General features: G+C 43.1%; 1 protein-coding gene across 2 annotated transcripts in view; it reads left to right on the top strand.

Moving 5' to 3' along the window:
* The window catches only part of Slc2a13 (solute carrier family 2 member 13), a 304,413-nt gene that overhangs the window by 249,311 nt on the left and 29,691 nt on the right, over positions 1-25,411 (top strand). For both annotated transcript variants that reach the window (XM_021216709.2, XM_029548259.1), the window contains one exon: positions 8,158-8,283. In XM_021216709.2, the coding sequence (XP_021072368.1) occupies positions 8,158-8,283 (126 nt within the window). The remainder of the gene's footprint in view (positions 1-8,157; positions 8,284-25,411) is intronic.

Below are 25,411 nucleotides of genomic sequence, written 5' to 3'. Positions count from 1 at the left end.
AGAGAGAGAGAGAGAGAGAGAGAGAGAGAGAGAGAGAGAGAGAGAGAGAGAGAGAGAGCATTAGAGTCACTCATCACCAGGTTTATTTTTAAAATTTTATTTGCATACCGAACCCATATGAGGTTCTCATAATTTTCAAAAGAATTTGGGAGTGGCTAGCATTTCAGAGTGTAATCAGAAATGGGCAAAAGTATTTTTAAGCGTTAGTAAGATTACTAGTATCAGTTCTGAATGGGAGAGCCTTCCTGGCCCCATTTACAATATCATGAACACCATAGCAGTCACTCTGCCCAGAGCTCCTGTATTAAATAGGCCCTAATGCTTATCAATACAGTGGGGAGACGATTGATTTATATTTGATATGTAAGCAGGGGAACCGGATCTTCTATAAAATAGATGTTCTGAGTTGCTTTTTCGTAACATCATACAGTTTTGTAAACTTATAAAAGGACAAGATACGTCTGTGTTGCTATAGTGTTTGCAAGTGCCTGTGCAGTCCCAGGTGGGGAATGACCACTGTAAACTTGCATCTATGAACAAAATAATATTCAGTGGTGATAGTGACTTCAGTGGATGGGGACAGAGACTGACCAGGCCCAGCTCAAGGATAATGTGTCTACCTACAGTATTAACTACTAATATGGAAATTTTAGCTATTTCTGTTTCAGTCTGGGCAGGATGGTTATTTTTATTTTTTAATTTTAATTTTTTTTTTTTACATTTTACTAAATGTATCTATGGTACAGAGGGGTAGGGGGCCCACTGTGTTTCAACATGGCCTTCTTTATAAGGCTTCCAGACACCGTCTGAGATGCCTGACTCCTGGCCTGTGCCGAAGCTGCACACACTTATTCAGATTGACTGCCACTCTGACTGATACCCGGGCTCAGTAAATACCTGACAAGGAAGAACAGATTTCTGTCACTGAGAGCAGACATACAGTGTTCAGTCTGCTACAGCCCACAGACCGAAGCTATCAAGTTCCTGCTGTGACTGCACAGTGGCCCTAGGGATGAGAGTGGGGTTTGCATTGTTAACATATAGCAATGGTGCTTTGGCCCAGTTCCTAGTAACTCATTTCTAATGTTTCTTTCTAGTGCATTTTTATTTCAAGACAATACAATGCCCTCACTCTAACAGGGAAGGAAGAAGAAAGGTCTGTCTGTAAACAGAATGAGTGAGTGACTGGCGTAACTAAACATAAAACCTCAGGTGGCAATGTGAGGTGGCAGTTATATCACAAGTATGCCTGCAGGTAAAAAAAAAATATGTAAATACTTATAAGGAGGTTTTTCGGTCATGATAAATTTGGAAGTAGTATCATATTTGGACATAAAGTAGGAGTCATCACATGTAGATACAATTTAATCAGTGTACAGTATGCTATCTTCAATGCAAAAAAAAATTAAAAAAAGAAACTGGTTTTGGCTGCTGTTGATGCAGTTTATTCTTTATGGAAAGGGCAGAGAGGAAATGCAGAAGGATTATTTAAGGGACTAAAGTGTCAGACAAAACCAAGCAAGTCAATGACCCTTTGTGGATTGGGAGAGAATTCAGAGGGCGAGTTTTACTGTGAGTTTTACTGGAAGTCTATTTGTGCTTCCTCCACAGAGAGCTTATTACATAAAGAGACTGCCCTAAGAACCCTCCCTCAACCCTCCCACTGGCTTTGTGAGAAAGACTGTGCAGAGCGCTCCAGGCTCTACTCAGCCACACCAGACAGCTCAAACACAGCAAGGCTAGAATTCGAATTTTTATGAGATGTTTGGATAAGGCTAGGCAATGTGAAACCAACGAACTAAAGGTAAAACCAGACTGGAAACAGAGATATGTCCTCCCCACACGTGCAACACCAGACACCCTTTAAGATGCCATGTCTGGCCTCCCTGTGCCCATCAGAACTGCATTAGCTTCTTCCCACTGATAGGGGTGCCCAAGCCAAGAGCTTAGGGCCTGGCACCAAGTCCTTAATGAAGATTCTCTGATTCTACGTCACATTTTAAAAATCACATTTCAAAGTGATAATCTAAATGGGGACAGACTGTGGGGGGTGGGGGGGACTCAAGAGACGGGAAGGTGGTTCGCAGGCTTCCTGCAGTGCCCTGAGAAGAAACAGTAGGCAGACTGACTAGATGAATCGGGTCAACCCAAGCAGAGCAAGGACGTTTGGTGTTTACCCTATGGGCAGGGAACACTGTGATCAGTTTTAATTAGGACAGGAGGTGACAACAGAGGCAGAGAGGAACATGGCCGTGGAAAGGTAGCAGTTTGTGGCCCAGGCATTGGAAAGTATATTAGACAGTGTGAGGGCAGAAGAGACCTGCACACAGTAACACAAGTCTGCAAACAGGGAACCCGTGTCTAGGAACACAGTCATTGAGAGCATTTTAAGAAATACAATATTTGCTTTTAGATTTGGGGGGGATATTGTATAACATGAGAAGGTAAGATCAGGAGAGAAACAGACTCCAAGTCAACTGTGGTGGGACGCCAGCTGTCTCCTGAGGGCAATGCAGTGGAGTTTGTTGGTTTGCTTTATGGAATTAGTATCTGTGGCTCTAGCTTTTTTTTTTTCCTAGTGAGTTCCTTTTTACACAGTTGGGATAGAAGAAGTCTCCTGGAAGCCATACTGTAGAAGGGAAATAAGACTGGTGTTCTAGAATTTAAAATTGGCCCTGCAGAGGGCCCACAGAAGGTATAGGCCCCTTCTGGTTTTTCTAAATTATTTTCTATATCATCTGCTCTAGGCCATTGGGATTTAAGGAAAGAGGCCATAAAGTAGGGGAGATCTGGAGGAATGGGGGAGGGAGAGGATAATTACTGTACCGTGGAGCCTAAGGTCATGGTCAGGGCTAAGCGAGCATATTGTACCCAATCCTCCAAAGAATCCTAATGTCTACATCCCAGCAGCCATTTTTCTGGGCTGATATCTTGTTATGGAGGCAGATTTAAGACTGGGCGCTACTCATGCTGCCTCATCGTGGTTTAATGAGACTCATAGAAGAAACTGGACCATTTTCTACGGAGTCGAATTCATCGACTTCCAAATAGAAAGTAAAAATGTTCTAAATTAGCCTGTGTCAACGTCTGAAAGATTTTTTTTTTCCCAGGGGGAGAGGATTATTGAGCTACACTCTGCCATCACTGGGTTACAGAATAACAACAGGCTTGCTTTTATTTCCTCCGGATGCTAGACATGAAACTGGGGCCTCATTTCTCTCTTTTGTAGCTGGAAACATTTGGATCTTTTTAAAACCAGATTTGTACTAAATATATGAATCCGTGTTTGACCCCCCTGTCTTAGTCAGGGTTTCTATTCCTGCACAAACATCATGACCAAGAAGCAAGTTGGGGAGGAAAGGGTTTATTCGGCTTACATTTCCACACTGCTGTTGATCACCAAAGGATGCAGGACTAGAACTCAGGCAGGTCAGAAAGCAGGAGCTGATGCAGAAGNCATGGAGGGATGTTCTTTACTGGCTTGCCTCCACTGGCTTGCTCAGCCTGCTTTCTTATAGAACCCAAGGCTACCAGCCCAGAGATGGCACCACCCACAATGGGCCCTCCCCCTTGGATCACTAATTGAGAAAATGCCTTACAGCTGGATCTCATGGAGGCATTTCCCCAACTGAAGCTCCTTTCTCTGTGATAACTCCAGCTGTGTCAAGTTGACACAAAACCAGCCAGTACATTTCTAAAAAGAAACCTTAGAGATTTTTAAGGTAAATCTCCTCCCTCCAGCTCCCAAGAAGAGCACATTCGCTTCTCAGAATCATCACATGGCTGCCTGGGTTTTAGTCTTACTTGTTTCTCTGAGTTCTGCCCCCAGCTCCCCACAGTTGTGCATGGTCTCTGTCTACATTCAGTTTCCATAGTTTAGCATGGTCTCAGGTAGTATGTGATCTCCCCTAGACCACGACTGCCAGTTTCCATCACATTATATAACCACCCACGTAGCTAATAGGACCACTGCCTTTTAATATGATATATTAAGGCTATAATTTAAAGCAAGGCTGTCTCCGTCTCTTCTATCTCCATCTTTGTCTCTCTCTTTCAGTGTGTGTGTGTGTGTGTGTGTGTGTGTGTGTGTGTGTTTGTGTTCTGCTGTACAGACTTGAAGGAAATTAGCTGTGTAGTTTTTCTTCCTAAAAGTGAATTATAAAGATTGTTATGAACCCACTCCTCCATGTTTTACTGTTCATCGCCTTTTTAGAACAGCTTTTTGCCTCTGGCGAGCTAAAAAGAAGTTGCGGCTCGTTCTTGGACAATTAGTTAGTTACCTTTTTTTGTTTGTTTGTTTAGTGCCTGACCCAGGCATTCCCCTTCAGCCACCCAGATCCCAAAATTATTTTCCAGGATAAATTATTAGCCAGAGTAGGCTAAAAATCTACCATAGTGCCTGAGTTGCAAAGCTGCTGTGCATGCTGGCAGGCCAGCCTGAATTGGGCTAGATGCTGATGAACAAATCACAGAGGCTGTGAGCAGGGCCATGCCCTTGAAACTTCACAGTTGTAAACAGGTTGGTAAAAGCAACACACACAGATGCCTGTCAGAGCAGAGCAAAGGTCTGGTTTCCAAAGATTTTTATACCAATAGGAAGGAACCGCAACTCCTTTCATTCAGCAACTGTTTTACAAAGCATAGTCCTTTTATAAATTGCTTGTTAATTAATTTTCTTCTAAACATATACAATTTCTTGGGCTGGTGAGATGGCACATTGGGTAAAAGTGCTCGTTAAGCAAACGTGACAGCCTTCGTTCAATCGCAGAGCCCATGCAGAAGGAGAAAACTAATTCCCAAGAGTTGTACTTTAATCCCCCACATCCCTTTATATATTCACACGCACACACGCACACACATCATCATCATCATCATCATCATCATCAACATCATTATCATTTTATTAAGTAAAGAAAAAGGAAACTAAAATTTCTTAGTTTCTAATTATAGATTTTGCCCTTGAGACCAGCGCTGGAGCAGATACTTATGTGACACTGTGCTGTAAGAATCTGTGAGGACGTAGCGAAAGCACCAAACTGGACCACTCCCTGGTTAGAGAGGCTTGCTTGGGGAGATTCAGACTCTTGGGGTATGCGGTGGCAGGAGGCAGCCTCTGAGCTGGAACCCTTGGAGGAGTGGGAGGAGCTTGCTACCCAGACCAGCCTGGGAGCTAGCAGGGAGCCTTTGATCAGGTGTTGCAGGTTTGCTTGCATTCCTAAGGACCCAGATGCCTCTGCCACAGGTGCCTGATGACAGTAGGGGACAGAAGGGAGGTAATGACTGTTCCTGACCAACAGAAACCCACTTCACAGGGCTTCTGAGGAATGCGGAGTATAAGCTCTTGTCTAACTGTTAGCAACCCTGCTTACGCACTCCAGCCCGAGCTGGGCACAGCCTGTCATCTGGGATGCTGTCCACAGCACTACCATCTTAGGGACTGTTTTGGACCTAACAGGATCCTGATCCCACATTGTAAGGAGTGGGGATTGTAGGGTTAAATTATGCTTTTGTCTTAGAGTGTGCAGGAGTCCTTTGAGGCCACATGCTTTTGGTATACAACATATAAAGTTTAGAAATCACAATTTCCCCTGCTCACAATTTTTGAGGGGCAAGCAGGTTCAACATCTGCCTTTCACACACGAAAACCAACCTGTGCTTGGCAAATTCCTACAAACATTGATCATATGTCTCAACGATAGATTTTTTTTTTCAATTTCCAACTTCATTCTATTCTTTCTTTACATTTTTATTAGATATTTTCTTTCTTTGCATTTCAAATGTTACCCCCTTTCCTGGTTTCCCCTCTGAAAATCCCCTGTCCCCTGCTCACCAACCCATCCACTCCCGATTCCTGGCCCTGGCATTCCCCTACACTGGGGCATAGAGCCTTTACAGGACCAAGGGCCTCTCCTCCCATTGGTGACCAGCTAGGCCACCAATGATAGATTTTTATGTGAAGGATACCTTTAGTGAAGAATGGGTCCTTCTAGCGATGTTTTCCACTAATGCCACTTGTGAAAGCCACAGTCATGAGATATGTTCTTGGTAAAAGTTCACTTAAACTGATCTCCATGATATGTCAAGTTTACTGTTAACTTCAGAAGTGGGTGTTAGGCATGTTGTGGTATTTTGAATGATTTTTTCCATACAATAGCGTATGTGGCTGGAGAGCAAAGAAATCCAGGTCAAGGATGACAAAGTGCTGCGGAACTTTGTCTCACCTCCAGAGGCCTGAAAGCTTCAGGTAGAGGTGGGGACTGGCAGCATGAGTTCTACACAGCAGCCTGCTCCAGAGATGGAGAAGCCGGTGTTTTGGCTTCTACGTCTGCCTTCCTTTCCTTGAGAAGACCCCGAGAGTCCACATGAAGTATCAGGAAGGAAGCGTCCACATTTTTTTTTTTTAATACAGGAAACAAGTGAGCCCGCACATAAACCGTAGGCTGTGTTCTAAGAGAAGAATACAGCCATTTTGACAGTGTACGTCATGGTGACAGGCAGCGGGAGGAAAGGCGAAGCTCTCTTCCTCAGACATGGGAAGCTCCTTGTTTTCAGGGCCTGGAGGAAAAAGAAATAAGGACAGATCCAGCCTTCCTCCTGTCAGAGCTTAAGGCTGATGAAGTCCACACTTAATACCTTCGGTTTTCCCTGTGAAGTGAGATGTCTTGGGGAAAAGGCAGTCTCCTTCCCTTACGGGTCTCCAGGGTAAACAACACCATCAAAAACCAGACCATCAGTGAGTTCTTACAGATCTCCCCAGTGTCCTATGACTAGGACATTCAAAAAAAATCTCATTCAAACAGAGGGGAAAATTGACCACAGGATGCTAACATGAAAATGAGTCTAACCTTTAGACCACGCAGGTGTGTCGACAGTTAGTTGAATGAGCCACGGGCCCAATTCACCTTGGAGTGTTGGGGGATGCCCTCCTTCACATCTCTCTGACATTTTTCTCTGATGGCCCATTTCTCCTCTGATACACCGTAGGACAATTACTGGGGGAGAGTGAGAATTACTAACTTTGTACTGATTGGTCTTTTAAGAACCAAATAACCCATTCTCTGTAATGTCCCTTTCCTGTGTCTGGTAAATGTCTTTTTTGACTTAGTTTAAACATTACCCCTGAACTTATTTCCAGCTCTTGAACCCTCTCCTACCTTGTGGGTGGGAGGCCAGCTCTTTCCTTTGTTGTGGCTATTGTACATCTGTTTCTCACCCTCGCCTTCGCTCTGCTGCGAATCAGGAACATTTACTTACTAATCAGTAATATGACCAGTGCTGTATGAACCTGAAGTATACATGAAGGGCTGTAGAACTGCACATTACAATGGTGGGGTGACTGCCAGGAAACTCATTCCACACCGACGCTGCTAGGTTTAGGTTGGGAGACGCTGCCCATTTCAAACTTATCTGCTGTTCAATAATGACGTTCGTTAAATGAGTAGCGATTAATCGAAAGTTTCTCTGTTATCCGGCCGTAAGTGTAATTAGCACAGATCAGCATTTCTTCCTACACCCATTAGTTTGCATCTAAGATTAGTGCACAGTTGGAACTCAGTATGTTAATGTTAAAGGTCTACCAAGAATTTAGCAGTGGCTGGATTTGAAGTGTTTATGTTCTTGTTAAAAGTTTTACTTCAAACATTCTCTTTCATTATTCAAGATGTATATTATATAATATGGTATATAATACATATGCATATATGTGGGAGAGAACCTTTCCAATTTTTAATATAGATGTAGCGTGAAGGAGAAGAGGAGAAAGACATTTATAAGAAATAAATTCTTTATTATAACCCAGAAGTAGTCCAGGCTAGATCCAGATAGGCCAGTCTGTAATGAATATCAGTGATTTAGGAAGGCAATGGTTTGGTTTTTGTTTTTTGTTGTTTACTGCACATCTATTGGGCTTGCTCTTTGCCCCGCCCCACCCCTTACCACATAGTAGCTTACGAAGTTTCTATCCTCTTCGAGGAGAGATGAAAGTGACCATCCACTATCACCTGTTATATCCCTTGTCTTAGCCTCAGCTGATAGCGTAGTGTGAGCTTCGGGACCAAAGCTGATAGCCTAGTGTGAGCTGTGGGGCAGCTGCTAAAACCTGTAGGTAGCGAGCAGCAGGTGCCCGGACCAACCTGACTTGAACTCTTCCTGTTTCAGTTACTGTAATGAGTGTATGCTGGATCCAGACTGCGGTTTCTGCTACAAGATCAACGGTTCATCTGTCATTGATTCCTCCTGTGTTCCAGTTAACAAAGCCTCTACAACTGAAGCAGCCTGGGGCAGGTACGTCACGCACTGCCTGCCACGAGAAGGTCACTCAGTTTCAAAACGAGGCTGGCTATTTAATTCGCTTAATACTCATTGGATCAGAAGTGGAATTTGTGACGTTTGCTTGAATATATGCGATACAGTTTGGTTGTATTAACCCTTACTTCTTTCTCTTACCACCCCCCTTCCCCTTCCTGCTGGTTACCGTCTCACCCCCTCCTGTAATGGTCTCTTCTACTTTCATGTCTTCTTTAAAATCATAATCAAGATTTCAGTCCTGCAAGATAGGTCAGCAGGTAAAGACGCTTTGTACTCAGCCTCACAGCCTGCCTGAGACAAACCCCCAAAACTCCCATGATTGAAGAAGAAAACCATCCAAGGATCCTGTGACTTCCATGCAGAAGTGAATACACACACACACACACACACACACACATACACACACACTGATTGTTAAATTTAAAATCTAGATTCAATGTGGGAGAGAAGATGTGTTAATGGGGCTGTATTCCATGTGCTTCTAGAAGAGGCCTTGAGGCATGTACTGGGGGTCCAAAAATACTGCATGTTCCAAAGCCCAGAAGAAAGCTCTCCAGTACCACGTGCATGGCAAATCCTCAGCTACCCTGAGCCTGGACTTTGGATCTTTGGTTGAATCAGTTATTTTCCAGTATCACCAGGGCAGTTTCTCCCACTCCAGATTGTAATTTCCATACCATAATTTTCTGAGCCCAAGTGAAAGACATGTGTAAGGTGCAAATAAGTTAGCATCGCTTTAAATTATGTCATGGACCTCTTTGTCCCCTGGAGCTGTTGTGACTCAGAGAAATGATCCACAATCAGAGTAAAGGTTGCTAACCACCAGTGTGCAGCCTGTCTGAAAGCTAGCAGCACTTTTGATTGGGACAAAACGCATTGCTTTATCATGAACACACAAATAAGATACTTACATACAATAAATATTCCTCACACTTAGGAACCAATATGCCCAAAGTACAACAGAGTCACAAAAGCATCGGGGAGCTATCTACCACCCTTTCTAATCTAGCTGAGAAATTGAAAACAAAAGATCACATAAAGAACCGATCATAGAGGCTGCAGAGATGGCTCAGTGGTTCAATGCGCTTGCTGCAGGGGATCAAAGATCGAGTCTAATCCTGGAAGCTCACAAATGCCTATAACTCCAGCCCCAGGGATTTGACAACACCTTCTGGCCTCTGCCTGCACCGTATGATATACACACAAACACACACATGCATTTGTGCTCGTAAATAAAAACAATACGAGAAGACAAAAACCTCAGAGGCTGACTATAGGAAGAGTGTCGGCTCCAATTTCACATCGCTTCTGTGATCCTACTTGAGAAATGAGAATATTAAAATAAATGATGCCCTGAAATCCTAGGACTCTGAAGGCCAAGGCAAAGGGTTTGCAAGTTTAGGGGCCATGCTGAGCTGCAAAGCCATTTCCTATCTCATATATTAAAAGGCAAACAAAAAGAGCCCAGCGTAATAGTACTTGTGCAAGCTCCAGCTACTCTGGAGGCTGCTGAAGGAAGATCTCCTGAGGCTAGAAGTTCAAGATCAACCTGGGACACTCAGTAATACCCACATGTGTCTCCAGAGAATGATTAAGTCAATGATGGGTCCTAAATCAGAGACATCTGTAGAACCATGTCAAAAATAAAAATAAGAGGCCCACAAAAGGTGCTTGCCTCCCAAGCTTGATGTCTTTGATTCATGGTACCATGTAAAGATACATGGAGAAGCAGACTTCTGGGGGCATGCATCTTCACCCTACCCTGCAACACAGGCACACATAATAATGATGATGATAGCGATAATAAATCTATAATTAGAAAATTGAGCGCGGGGCTGGAGAGATGGCTCTGCTGATAAGGACATGTATTGCCCAGGCAGGGGACCTGAGCTCTCAGTTCCCAGCACCCATGTCTTAGGCCCTCACTGCCTGTAACTCCAGCTCCAGGGGATCTGGAGCCCTCTTCTGGCCTCTGTGTGTACTGCATCCATCTGCTCAAACCTGCTGCACTCAAATATACACATTCATTTAAGTAAAAATAAAACCCTGCCTAAGGAGTAAAAACCAAATCGTCAGAACCCAGAACACATGACCTCTCTGGTTTGTGACAGTATCAATGTGTGTACTTCTGCTGGCTGACTGCCAAATCCTCCTGCCTTAGATTTCAAGGTGTTGGTGTCATAGGCACAGGCCACTCCATTCAGAGGACGACAACTGATTTGTGTGAAGGATAGGCCTCACAGATGAACTATGACAAAATTGACAAAAGTGAGAAAGCAAGCAGGTATGAACGAATGGTAAATAAAATCTAGATAACCAGCAGAGAGAGAGAGAGAGAGAGAGAGAGAGAGAGAGAGAGAGAGAGAGAGAGAGAGAGAGAGAGACTTTAACATAATAAGCTTCAGAGAAATAAAGTATATAATTTATACTATACTCAAAGTTGTACACTTAAGGTATATGTCATATATGTGTGTCTATATGTTGTACTGTCATAATCCAGCAAATTTTGCATATTCAGAAAAACTTAAACTAAAATACTAGATAAGTAAATGTATAAAACATAGTATAGAACCTTAATGTGTGCAGTCTCTTTGAGAGATAAGCTACTAACTGAGGTAGCTATGAAATCGAGCTCAGAAAGACAGGAGAACGGAAATTTACAAAAATATGGTTTTGAGAAATCTGAGGAAAATTAAACATCTACTTAAATCGAGCCACAATAAATCGATTAGACAGTGTCTAAAGACAAGTGTATTTAGACTGAAAATTTTAAAGACATGTTTTCTGAATCATTCACAAACAACAACCACAAACATGGTGGAAACTTGAGTGGAAAAAATTTTAAGTGCTAAGTCAAGACAAAGCCAGCAGAAATCAGAGAGTGTGAGTGTCTTGACAAGTTTAATACAAGAGTTAGATTAACTGAGAAATTCATTCATTTCGAGTGAAAATGTGTTATTTTAATAAAAAGAATAAATTAAACAGGTATATTAATATATACTCAAATAAACTCTTAAGTAATTCCAGAAACTGGCATGAAGACATGTCCTCTGACCAAAGTACAATAAATTCACAAAAACACTGGGGAGCTGTTTATCACTGTTTCTAAATTTAGTTGCAGAACTAAAAACAAAAGTTCAAATTAAGAACAGATCATAGAAGCTGGAAAGACAGCTCAGCGGTTAACAGTGATTGTTGCTTCTACAGGGGATCAAAGTTCAGGTCCAATTTTGTGAGCTCACAAATGCCTATAACTCCAGCCCCAGAGATCTGACAACCTCTTCTGGCCTCTATAGATACCTATATACGTGTTTTACACACACACACACACACACACACTCCATATATGCATGTAAATCTTTTATTAAAAGAATGGAAAACAAGATACTAAAGTCTACGCCTATACATACTCACAAGAACTCGAACCAGTATGGAGAAGAATCAATGGAAGGTCACTGACAGAAGCAGAAGGAGCAATGTCAGACCCAGGAAGGTGCGAAACTCAAGAGCTGTCAGACCTTAGAAAGCTCTGTACACATAAAAAACACTCTAGGAGTACAATCCTGTCCAAGACAAGAGAAAAGGGCATAAGCAATATTTATAACGATAAGGCATGCAACAGACCACAGGTGTTTTGACACTCAAAAGATTTCAGTGCATAATGCACTTGAAACCCCCTAAGCACGGAGTCTAGGACCGACTCAAAACGTCTGTCAAGTCATTTCTAATAGGCAGGCAAGACCTCTGATTCAGAAGTAAGTCCACTTCTTTCAGAACAGCTGCCGTTCAGCACTGGGGAAGATACCTAGTTAGGAATGTGATGGATGTCTCTAAGTGGCACTAGGACATCTGGTCCTCTGCGAGCCCCGCCCCTATCTGTAAACTGAGAGTAGCTACCGTATTGACCAAGGTGATTCTGTAGAGGGTATCTAAGGAATGTGAGAATCATAGTTGAGGACAGCTATAATAATGCAGAAATGTCCTGAACAGGCGTTTGTGTGCGTGCGTGCGTGCGTGCGCGAGTACATGCGTGTGTGATATGTCAGGAACATTATGTAGATCAGAATAAGCATCATTATCTAACTGATAAATGCATAGAAAGGTTCTCATTTATTCCTGTGTGTCTCTACATCCTCCTCCATACCTCCCAGTTCTCTATCTATAACAGAACCATAAATAATCCATTCTGGAATTTCAATGCTAACTAAAAATACTATTAATGAGGGACACTTTCCTAGCACGCTGGTTTGGTATTTGTTTCCTGTAACACAGCACTTTAGCTCTGTAATTAGCAACACCAGAATAGCTGGATAGAGTTCCTCTTTGGCAGTCCATTGTTTCACAGTGTTCGTTCAGCTGAGAGATTTTTCTCACAGCCAAGCTTTGATGCAGCGTGCAGCCTGTTGGCTCCTCATTCCACCACTCGCCTGAACAAAATGTACGACTAAGCCTGCACCTCACACCAGTGCACTGATGTCCTTAGTCACTTTCTCTTCCTTGGCCTTCTGCCTGGGGTTGATAATTTCTTGTTTCATCGCTCACTACCTAACTTTTAGTAATCATTCTTGTCCAAGTAAGATGTCAGTCCGTTTTTGCTTGCATTCTGTCAGAATAGCCTACTAAACAAAGTTTATACCTACCGCTAACTTTGTAGTAGCATACCAACATGAGAACTGGTATGGCCACAACAACTCAATGACATTTATAAGGCATGATTTGGCATGACTTGATACTTGATAATTGGATGCACCCTGGTCCAGGGGATTCCAGGACAAAACAAAACAACAACATAAAAGGAGAAAGAAGGAGGAGGAGGAGGAGGAGGAGGAAGAAGAGAAGACAACATTGTCTCTGTAAGGTGCAGAGCCCTCATAGCCCTTAGAGCGAAGCTCACCTCACAAGAATATTGCAGCGTGTCTCTATGAATAAAAGCACAGCCTCTCTCTGACAGTTGATCCTAAGTGAATGCAAACCTAGCTAGAGGAGAGCGTCCCTCAAACTCAGATCTCAATGTCCAGATAGAATTGCCCCAGCAGTTATGTGGGAAGCGTGTGTGGCCGCGGCTGCTGCCACGTAAGCCAAGACGGCGTCCTGGCTCACTGCCAAGCCCCGTGATTCCCTGCTTGTTTACCAAAAACCTGATTATGCGCACCTGAATGATCACGCACACCTAAGTGATCACGCATAACTGAATGATCATGCGCTGTGCACCTGAATGATCACGCGCTGCGCACCTGAGTGATCATGGCGCTGCCCACCTGACGCATAGCGTCATTCAGCATGGTATTGAGCCACTGGTCTATCAACGCGCACCCTGTCTGCGTGCATGGCTTGTGTAGAGAGTGTGCTGAATGCTGATTGGATGATGAAGAGTGATGAGAGACAAGTGCAGAGGGTGGAAGGGGGTGAATTGAGTGATCCCCCCAGAACCGTGTGTGTGTGTGTGTGTGTGTGTGTGTGTGTGTGTGTGTGTGTGTGTGTGTGCAGCAGAAGCTAGGGAATAGGGACTAGAGCTGAAGCAGAAGCTAAGGGATAATAGGCCAGAAGCTGAAAGAGAATAAAGGAAGCTGCAGCGGGAAGCTGTAGAAGCTGCTCAAACCCTGCCTTGGCGTACCTGTCGTCTTTGCCCCACCTCCCCTGGCCGGAGGCTGGGGTTCCAGGACACAGGTATCATCTGAACTCTGGGATAACATGGCTAATGCTTGCAAGGTCCCATGGGTGTTGTCTGTGCTTGGACTCCACGTTCCATGGCTGTGGCCTATCCTAGTCAAAATGCTCAATGCTTTGGACAATGGTGAAAAACCTCAGAAGATTTGCAGTGGCTTTCAAAGGAGAGGATGCAGGGTTCTAATGAGTTCATTCTAGTTTCCTTCTTGTAAATATTTCCTAAGGAGGAAGACTGTGAAAGAAAACATGTCAATCATACAATCTTGATTAACACATGATGTTTACCTAGGACTTTAAAATGCTAAAGGATGTTCTAATAAAGTTTAATCAAGTGACCTGGATTGCATAAAGCCAAACTACAAGAAAAATACTTAAGAAGCTGATGGAAGACATTCAGCATGGCCTCAGAGCATCCCCTGGTATGCCAAGTCGTCCACGAGTCTGCAGTTGTGATGTAAAACCACACACAGTACAGAGCTTGCTGAGGAGGAATGCAAGTTTCCTATCATGACCTTTTTACAGAATGTTTTCAAAAGATGCATCTGTTAATGAATTTAGAAAAAGAAACCATTAAGGAAACATAGTATCTATGGATATATGTCTATTAGATTAATCCATTGTTATTATTCATAATGGGATAAAAAAATCCTCCAGCTATTTTCCTAATAACAGCATAATTCATAATTAAATATTGCTAGCCTAAACTTTACAGAGAAGCAAAGTACCTGATAGAGAATATCTTGATCCACTTACAGTTATACTGCTTGGACGTGCATTGTATGCCAGATTATGTTTTTAGATCATTAGTACTTAGTTGTCACCTATGTATAATTTCAGAAATTACATATCTTGGGTTATTAATTTTCAAGACCAAGAACGTAAGAGCCTTTGGTTGTAACAATTATGTATATTATGTCCTCTATTCATTATATTGCAGAGTACTAGCAAGTAGAAAACCAGAACATCTCAGGATAACTTCTGTGTTCATTTATCTAATTTCCTAGTTCATATAGTTGTTCTAGTAAGCACTTCATATATTTTATTCAAGTAACAATGTTCATACTGCAAAAAAAAAAAACTATATGATTTTTGCCAAAAATTCACATTTTTAGACAGCCCATCTGCTTTTTTTTTTTTTTTTTTTTTTAACATTTTTCAAGTGTCTTCTTCAGTTTGCACTGCCTTTGAAGTGTAGTTTATGAGTTCTTTCTCACTGGGAAGGTTTGGCTTCTGTAAGTCTGTTTTGGAAGAAGGAGAGCCAGACAGGGCTTGGATGAGATACCTTCCTTAGAATAGATTCACGGTGATGAATTGCGGTTCAGCAAGAACTGGTTCAGCAAAGCGACGGATGATCCAAACCCAAAGGCAGCAGTGAGGACAATGGCTGAAAGCGACAGTGGGGTCTGACTTGGTGCACATTGTCCATGCCCTCCTGGAAAACTGGATTTGTATTTGTTCATGTTCATAAGCGTGGGCTTCAAACTGGTAACAGCGATGGTAGGTGAGTGTGGTAGGTGGTAGGTGAGTGTCTGGCCCATGTGGTACCTGAGCCAGAGTGTGCCTCCAGAGCACACAGCGATGCACAGTGGAAACACGCTCGCCATGGGAAGAAAGTCCCCAGCCGGCACCACCTTGGTGTTAACACCTGGGCCGGAAAAGACGGCTAGAAATTAACCACATGGCTGTTTTCATTCCGTCCATTACAGCTCTCTCCAGTTCCTGGCAAGTGTGATGATGATTTTATTATTGCTAAAAACAGCTGCTACTGCTCCCTGGGAAACATTTTTTTTTTTTTTTTAAATTCAGCCTTATCCACATGATTTACTCTGGCCAAGTAAAGGAAAGCGGAAGCAATCTGTGTCGTTTCCGAGCCAAAGTTTTAAGAGCAAGGTTTTCGCCAGAATTTTCCATAAGCTTTCTCATCCTGCTCTAAAGTTGGCTGTGGCCCCATAGAGTGAAGGGAGGAGGGGCTTGTAGCTGGCTGCTTTGTGTAAATCACAGTGGAATCCGAGACTTTGTTACTTGGGCATAATCTGCCCTTGCTTGGCTGATAAAGACACACTGAATTCCACTGCTGTTTATAGCAAGATATGTTAGATTCTGCTGTGGAAACAGAAATCCTAAGTTACAAGAGCAAACTAATAAAAAAAAAAAAAAGGACGGCAAAGGAAGTATTAGCAGTTATAGAAAGATAGGCTGAATTATTTTGAAGGTCATAAAGGTCATAAGTATGGGTTTACATACTATCGCCGTCAGGAAGAATTTTAGATAGGGAGTAACAGGAATGAATGGCTTGGGATGAGAAGGCAAAGTTCTGATGGACAAAGAATGCTCTAAAGACCATGCGCCATCCAAGACAAGGCATCTGGATACAAGAACACAATGTTCATGAATACAAGAGCTGTAGCTGGGCAGTGCCTACATTTTTAATTGGCCTACATTTAAACTGGGTCTATAAAGCCCAATTTAAACTGATCACAATTACATGTTATTAATACTTCATAGTGTAGTGTTTCCTGAAATCATTTTTGACGTAATGCACATGCCATCAGAGTATGCCGTTGGTGTGAACACAGTAACAGCAGACAGCCAGCCACCAGCAATGTGTCAGTGCCACGTTCGGGAAGAAATCAGTGCCTCGGTGCCTTTTAACCAACGGTGAGCCCAGGTGAGAGTTCTCTCCTCTTCTCGCCTGGCCTTCCATCCTCTCTGTTGTATGAGTCTGAATCTGTGCCTGCCGGAGGGCTACCTTGTGAGCCTGCCTGAGTTTATGTGTGTCCTTCTGTGTCTGTGTGAGTATGTCTGTCTCTAGCAGAGGGCTCTCCTCTCTCTTTTAGTGCACAGCACAGGAAGTGTCACATGGAAGAGAAATGAAGAAGATGTTATAGAGATATTAACAGAGTTTTAGAAGGGATTAAGTCACCATCTCCAACCAATCCCAGCTGACCAAGGCAACAAGACAGCACTACAAACATCATTGTTTCTCAAGTGATACCCAAATGTCATATTCAATATTTATGATGGATATTCAACCTATTTGCTTTTTGCAGCGAATGATGTGCATGTGAACACACATGTATTAGTCTGCACCCGGAGCATGGAAGAGCACAAGATCATATGGTGATGCATTCGCTTAGCTTGTATACACGGATTACATTGAAAATCCAAGACAAGTAAGGTTAGCGATTACATTGTTCTCCGAAGGTTAGATTACACAAACAGGCTGCAAACACAGAAGGAGAGTGGTCATAAGTAACCTCAATGTGTATTAACTCTGTCTGTGAGTCCAGAAAAAGTCTCAGTCTCTTAGAAGGAAATATTTTTATGCTATTGCATTGCTAGGAAAGTATATTTAAAAGGGGATCATTTTAGAGAGGGACCACAGCATTACAGTGCATGGATAAAGTTACTGCCCTGTGGCAAATACCTTAAGATGTTATTTGCCGTGTATCCTTCTTAGGAACCAAGACAATCGAGAAAGAAAATGCAAGAAAGTATGTGAGTTTTAGAAATCAGTTCTGAGCTGGGCATGGTGGCACACACCTTTAATCCCAGCACTCGGGAGGCAGAGGCAGGCGGATTTCTGAGTTCGAGGACAGCCTGGTCTACAGAGTGAGCTCCAGGACAGCCAGGGCTACACAGAGAAACCCTGTCTCGAAAAAACCAAAAAAAAAAAAAAATCAGTTCTGTCTTTTATGAAGTATAATTGTTAGATGTCTTGAGGTATAATTCTTAGGCAAATGGTTGGAACTGGAAAATATCATCCTGAGTGAGGTAACCCAATCACAATAGAACACACATGGTATGCATTCATTGATAAGTGGATATTAGCCCAAAAGCTCCGAATACCCAAGATATAATTCACAGACCACATGAAGCTCAAGAAGAAAGAAGACCAAAGTGTGAATGCTTCAGTCCTTCTCAGAAGGGGGAACAAAATACTCATGGGAGGAAATACAGAGACAAAGTGTGGAGCAGAGACTGAAGGAAAGGCCACCCTGAGACTGCCTCACCTGGGGATCCATCCCATATACAGATACCAAACCCAGACACTATTGCGGATGCCAAGAAGTGCTTGCTGACAGGAGCCTGATAGGGCTGTCTCCTGAGAGGCTCCCAGGGACTAAACCACTAACCAAGGAGTACACATGGGGCGACCCATGGCTCTAGCCACATATGTAGCAGAGGATGGCCTTGTCAGGCATCAATGGGAGGAGAGGCCCTTGGTCCTGTGAAGGCTCAATGTCCTAGTGTAGGGAAAAGGCAGGGCGTGGAAGTGGGAGTGGGTGGGTGGGTAGGGGAACTCCCTCATAGAAACAGGGAGGGGAGGGATGGGATAGGGGGTTTCTGGAGGGGAAACCAGAAAGGGGGATAACATTTGAAATGTAAATAAAGAAAATATTCAATAAGAGAAAAGAAAAATGTTTATGATAAGATATAGGACAGAATATTTCATATACTGGACTAAATTTTATGGAAATATGTGTTGCCACCTTTAAAGAATATTTTTAAATAATGTAGAATTCCTTCATTGCTTTGACATAAGTGCTTAAAGTCCATTACAAACTCTGAAACTCGTGTGAAAAGCATGCATTTCTTTTATATACTTTTAAGGTTCATGAGGACAGTAACAGATGCTAATCTTGGTTGAAACTATCCTTAAAGCTTAAAAGTGGGCCCTTGGGTATGAGACTCAAGGGCATAAGGTGCTGCATTAATGCATCCATTTGTCAAAGCTTGCACATCATTTCGGATGAGATCTTGCTTTTATAAGTTACTACTTGTTTTCCTTTGTGTACAACTGAAAATTGTGGCTGACATTAGAGAATTCCCTTATTGCTTTCATGTGAACTTTGGAGATGTACTTGGCTGTGCTGGCCTATGTTATTTCCTGATCATATGGCTAAGACAATCTAGTCACTTACACTCAGTAGAATCAAGGTGTGAAGTCAACATTTTTTTTCAATGTTTTATTAGGTATTTACTGCATTTTCATTTCAAATGCTATCCTGAAAGTTCCCTATACCCCCCTCAACTCCCCTACCCACCCACTCCCACTTCTTGGTCCTGGTGTTCCCCTGTGCTGGGTCATATAAAGTTTGCAAGACCAAGGGGGCCTCTCTTCCCAATGATGGCTGACTAGGCCATCTTCTGCTACGTATGCAGCTAGAGACATGAGCTCTGGGGGTGCTGGTTAGTTCATATTGTTGTTCCACCTATAGGGTTGCAGACCTCTTCAGCTCCTTGGATACTTTCTCTAGCTCCTCTATTGGGGGCATTGTGTTCCATCCGATAGCTGATTGTGAGCATCCAGTGAAGTCAACATTTTATAGCTCAGTAAAGCCCGGCAGTGTCTTCTCCAGCTGTCCTGTGGAGCAAGCTGGCCATCTGGGTGAAACTTACCTCCATTCACTGTATTTAGTTTTCAGAAATGTGCTTAAGAACTTTGTCATATGCTGAGCTGAGACAGGAGATCTTCCTGTTAAGACTTGGAGGAGGTCAATCTAGACATACCTATGTGCTAAAGAATGAAAGCCTGTTAGCAATGCCATAAGCACACAGTCACCATGTCACAGCTGAGCAATGGACACGTGACCAGGCCAGAGTTATACTGCGTTATGATCTACACATAATAGTGGCTCTTGTTATGACATTTTCATTTACGTATGTGATGTATTTGTGTATATTCATACCCCGCCTTCTTTGTCCCCTTCTACTCAAACTTAACTATTTTTCTCTTCCCAGTTTGCTCCATTTCTACTTCTGGGTTTTCCAACCTTTCTCTTGTTGTTTGTTTTGCTGTGTTAATGTGTGTGATGCAGTGTGCTTCTTTAGGGTTATGTCCAGGATCCTAAGCCAGGCCTTGTTGCAGGAGGATGCCCCCTTACCAGTGGTTTATGCCACTGAAGAAAGAGGCTCTGCCTCTGCAGCTGCACTGGTGATGTCACTGTTGCTGTGATAATACCACAGCCCAGAACACATTAATGAAGGAAGAGTTTATTCCGGCTTGCGCTTTCAGAGGAGTAGAGTCCATGCGAGAGATGACATAGAATGAGGGCAGGAACAAGAAGGTGGCTGACCACATCTCCATCGGTGCACAGCAAACACAACAGGGAGACGGGAAGAGGGCTGAGATGGTTTTGCCTTCATGGTCTGGCCACACCCCATATTCACCTCCTCCCTCTCTCACTGTTTCTCTTGCCGTTTGCTTTTCTTCCGAGGACCTGCTTGAGACCTCTAAAGTTAGACACCCTAGACTAAGAGCGTAGCAACAAATGCATGGAAAGGTTTTTTACAGATCAAGTGTGTGATACAGATACACACGACAGGCAGCTAGGTTGTAACTGGAAAAGCAAGACTGATGATACCTGTCACTCCTGGACCTGGGGACAGAACCAAGCATCTAGTTTATTCACTGAGTTCTGTGTGTGCTTGTTGGGTGGGGGTTGTGTGACCATGTAAATTACCTCTCAGTTTAAAGTTTACCTCTGAGCAAACTTAATGCACACATGTTGGGCACCTCCCTTGGCATGATCTGAGATACCATTCTCTAAAACAGAGTATACAAGTATCCCTCCCTGACTTTCCTTCTCATCCCAGACAAGGTGACTTAGGAACTCTGTGCATATTTAATCTCTTTTCAAACATAAACCAGAAACCATTTAGCATGGCTGCTCCATTAAGTCTGAGGAATTTCTCCTCCTTGTTTTGCCTGGAGCTACGGAAAAGGTTCTGTCTGGGTCACCACATCGTGTTGGAGTGGGAAGAGGAGCTCATACGGTCATCCACCTTGAGAGGACAAAGCAGCAGAGGAAGAACTCAAGAAATCAAGATTTGGCAAGCCTTTGCCCCTCCCCCAAAGCATCGACTCCTCACTTGGGCCCACAAAGAAGAGAACAGAACAGAGAAATCACGAGAACAGGACAAACCAGCCCCAAGATGAAAACATTTGTCTATGACGGAGAGGCTAGACCCAGAAGTAGAGCGCCCCATAGGAACCAGACGCATCCTTGAGCAAAGACTGCGACTGTCCATGTAACAACTTAAAGAGACCGCCTTGCCAGAACTTGACCCAAAGCTATGATGCACGGAGTGACATCTTGACACGGTGCTCATTAATTATGCCCCTCCCTCTTTCTAGTTCTTCTTACTATTCAGAACAGACACGTCTGTTATTATATCAAAAACAAACTCGGCATCACTAGTTGCCTTTATCTGTTCATCTTCCTCGTCTGTGTTGAGTTGGGGAGCCTTCTCTACTTTCTACCATGCTTTGGTTTTTTCTTTTCCGCTGGAGAATTGGGTCAGGGGCTGAGACTAGCCGTAGAGCTCTGAGAATAGGACCTTTGCCCTAAAACTCAGGAAAGAAAAAAGATAAGGTTATTCCTATGCAAGTTCCAGATGTGTTTATCTTAGAGGTTCTACTTATCTCACAGATTACAGTTTCCATCACTATCTCCTACAAAGGACCCTTAATATCCTCTATACTACAGAAAACCCTGCCTCTGTGAGCTGCACTAGTTCCTGTCTATTGTTGACAGAAGCTAAAATCTCCTGAAATACACTTTTGGTTACAAGAAATATCATAAATGTCCTGCGAGTGGGAGCCAGACGGAGGAGGCCTCCTCTCAGCACCGACTAACCACACCTCAGAACTCGCCCTTTAAGAAAATTGTATTATTTTATTTCGTGTGTATGGTGTTTTGCCTGCATGTATGTCTGTGTGAGAGAAGAAGGAGATGCCATGGTACTGAAGTTATGGAGGGCTGTGAGCTGCCATGTGGCTGCTAGGAAACCAACTTAGGACCTCTGGAAGATCAGCCAGCACTCTTAACAGCTGAGCCATCTCTCCAGCCCAAGGAACTCTGCTTAATCAGTTCCCTTTGGAGTGGCTGGCCCAGAGTGGTTCCATTTGAACCATGACAGCTCCTTCCCCTTGCCACTCAGCAGTGTTCTCTGAAGACATCACCAACGCCACTTTACCTCTGTGGTTGGCTTGGTTTTCTCATCCTTTGTAGCCAAGATGAGACCTTTCCTGGTTGGTTCAGTTCCACATCAGGGGATGGGGTACCGGCCAGGGAAACTGTTGAAGATCACTTTCCTTGATCAAATCCAGAAGGGATTAAGGCTGATTTTACTTGAATTTTGTTCATAAGAGTTTAGGAATATTGAGTTTGGCTTGGTAATATCCTCCATTCTTTGTGTTCTTGGAAAACTGCTTTATCTCCAGGGCATTCCCACCTTTTCTTTGACAGGTCATGAGGTGGACACTTGCTCTTCCCTTCTATTTAAAAGGTCAGCTTTAAGGTTAGTCTCAGCGTGTACTTGTTAAAATAATAACCTCCTAAGTCAAAGAGGAAGCCTTTTGTCTATTTTAGAAGAATGTCAACAGACTCTAGTTATAACTCAAAATGTCCTAAGAGGCTGACAGAAGGAAGAAGGTAGAAATTTATGGATGGTCTGGGTATTGTTACTGTTTACAAACTGTAGACTCTGGGAGATTGGGGTTCAGTCCTCTTAGTTGTTACATTGATGTTGCTGGAAATGCGGCATGGGATGATTGATACATGTAAGCTCAGCATTGGGGAGGCCTGGGCCAGAAGGTCAGAAGTTCTGGGTCATTCTTGGCTACATGTCCAGTTCTTGGAGTATGGGCTACATGAGATTCTGTTTCACAAAGCAAACAGCAGAAAAAGATGGAGTTGCTTGGAATGTAAAGTGGTTGGGTACTTCTAATCATTCCCCCAGTGTCATCTCAGGCATGTGCATAAGAGATGGTAATAAACGTTTCTCCTTATGAACAAGTTGGGGTTGTGACACCAGCCTCACCAGGTATAGCTAACATCCACAATCTACAAGGATCGGCAGACACATCTCCTGATTACCTAACCAGCTCCGTAGTTCTGTGCATCAGCACTGCGCTTATGTGCAAAGCTTTCTTGAAGGGCAGTTTAGGGTCTTTCATGGTTTTAAGCCTCTTACAATATTTTGAAAAGAATTATAAGGACCATAAATAAACTTTACCGCGGGCACAAGTGCCCCTACCTCATAACTATGGTAGGCCTGGTTAATTAGAGCTAGAGGGACCTCATCAGAAAGTTTGGAGTGGACAAGCTGAGAATGGCTGCTGTTGTCTCCACATCCTGCACAATGCTGTGGAAATCGTCACGGACCGTTGGTTATGTGTATTGGTGTGTGCGTGTGTCAGAAAAGCAGGAGACATACATCTCAGGGCTCTTTTTCACTGTGGCATGTTTCCAAGACTTACTGGTACAGCCTCGTACCGCATACTAGCACACAGTGACGTGTGGCATGCCTTTACAGCTAAGAGGATATTTTCTCTTACCAGTATTATCTGGTAAGATTATAATTCTGACAATTATCTGGAGAGTTAAGGAACATAGCAATGCTCCTTTTATAGTTGTATGATGTACACAATCACACAAACACACACACACACACACATATATATACACACATATATAAATACACACATATATATATGTGTATATATATACACATATATATGTCAAACTAGATGTTAAAATATGAAGGTGGATGAGTAAAAGCAACTTCACCATATTGTCTTTCTCCTCTCACCTCCACACGGATGCTGTGTGACAAGCATGCTCATAGACACACACAAACACACAAATAATAATAATAATAATTTTAACCTAATTTTATAATTTTATTTATAGCAGAAATTTTATCTACTCAACAATTAAAGAATGTTGAACAACAACTTGATTGCCCTAAGTGAAAAGAGAGTTCATCACACATTGCCAAAAAGTATACATATTCAATGTGGAGAAGTAATATAAAAACATCTCTTCATGTAAGGCCTGTCCTTTAAAAAAATAACGTTTTAAGTTTAGCAAGCCTATTAGTCAGGGTTCTCAGAAGAAACAAACTGATTGGGGCGTTACAGTCTGGGTGGTCCAGCACTGGCTGCCTTCACTAGAGTCTGAGGACCAGCAGTGCCCAGTCCCCTAGGCTGAAGTCTCAGCAGTGCTCTGGACAGTGCTCAAAGCCTGGCGGGCCCCTGGGAATCCATGGTTTCTGGTCCAGGTTGAAAGGCCAAAAAACAAACAAAGAAAAAAAATCTGGATTCTTGCCAACGTCCGTGCCAGTGGCAACCACAGCTCATGAGCTCATAGAAAGATGCAAACATGGATTGGTCAGTGGTTCTCAACCTTCCTAATGCTGTGACTCTTTAATACAGTTCCTCAGGCTGTGCTGACTCCCAACCACAAAATTATGTTCGCTGCTACTTCATCCTGCCATTTTGCTACTGTTATAAATCGTTGAGAACCGCTAGGGTAGGTGAACTCACCAGTCTGACATGAAGGCAAAGACATAAAACACAAAAACCTTCCCCCTCAGACCTCCTTGGATCACTGTTGCTGCCAGAAATCCCACCGAGTTCACAGGACCGAGTTCACAGGCAGTCTTTCCACTTCACCTACTGTAATCAAGAGAATTCCTCCCAGGTGCGCCCGGGCCCTGCCTCCAGCTCAGCTCCATACCCACTCAGGTTGTCAACAAGATCAAGCTTCAGAGCCAGCAAAAGTCAATTCAGAACAATTCTGCGCATCTAGCAAAATACTGCAACAATTTTAGCACCGTTAAAATGGAAGACATTTGTCATCGCTTGTCTTGACAAGGCCTAGCAGCCTAGCTTTTTGTTCTGTCACCTACAGAGGAACGCAAATGCTTACCCAGATCCTGAGTGCTAATCTTTGACAAAAATTATACGTCGGAGGCTTAATGTAGATTGTACATGTAAGACTGTCCCTGGAAATGTAACAGTAGCAATAGTCTAATAAGAAACACTTGAATGTGCATTATTTAGAAATACTTTATTTCTGTAACTATGTCTTAACGTCGGTAGGTCTCAGTTCAATCAAATCTGTCCCCAAATAACACTGTCATCCCTTTGAAATAGCTCGTGGTTTGGGAACAGATGTCAAAATTCTCTATACGTCTCTCCGTGCCATCAGAGAAACCACATAAGTCATATCTGATGTGTCTAAGTGGCTGTATAGAGAATAGTTGCTAGGCCCTATTGTGTCCAAATTCTCCCAAGTTCTTGAAAGGGCTACACCCAAGGAAGCAGTTACAGCATTGCAGAGATGCTAGACTTTTCCCCAGCAGGTGGCAGTGTTGTCAAAGGTTTTATTTCTGTAAGAGGGGACTATCTTCTGGTTGAAAATGCCCCCACCTATTTACATGGCTTACATGAATCTGAGTCCTCTCTTAAAGCATAGGGAGTTGTACATAAGGCAGGACCAAGCATTTGTCTTGTTGTCTACAAAGGCATCTACTTATGCAGTGCTACTATAATTGCTGCTCCCAGTTTTAGACCAAGCCTTCCCTTCTACATCTGCAGTGACCATGTGGTTTTGCAGGAAAAACGCATCCTGTTCCTTTTTTA

Source organism: Mus pahari, chromosome 17, assembly GCF_900095145.1.
Source record: "Mus pahari chromosome 17, PAHARI_EIJ_v1.1, whole genome shotgun sequence".
Taxonomy (NCBI): domain Eukaryota; kingdom Metazoa; phylum Chordata; class Mammalia; order Rodentia; family Muridae; genus Mus; species Mus pahari.
This window is presented reverse-complemented; position numbering and strand designations above follow the sequence as displayed.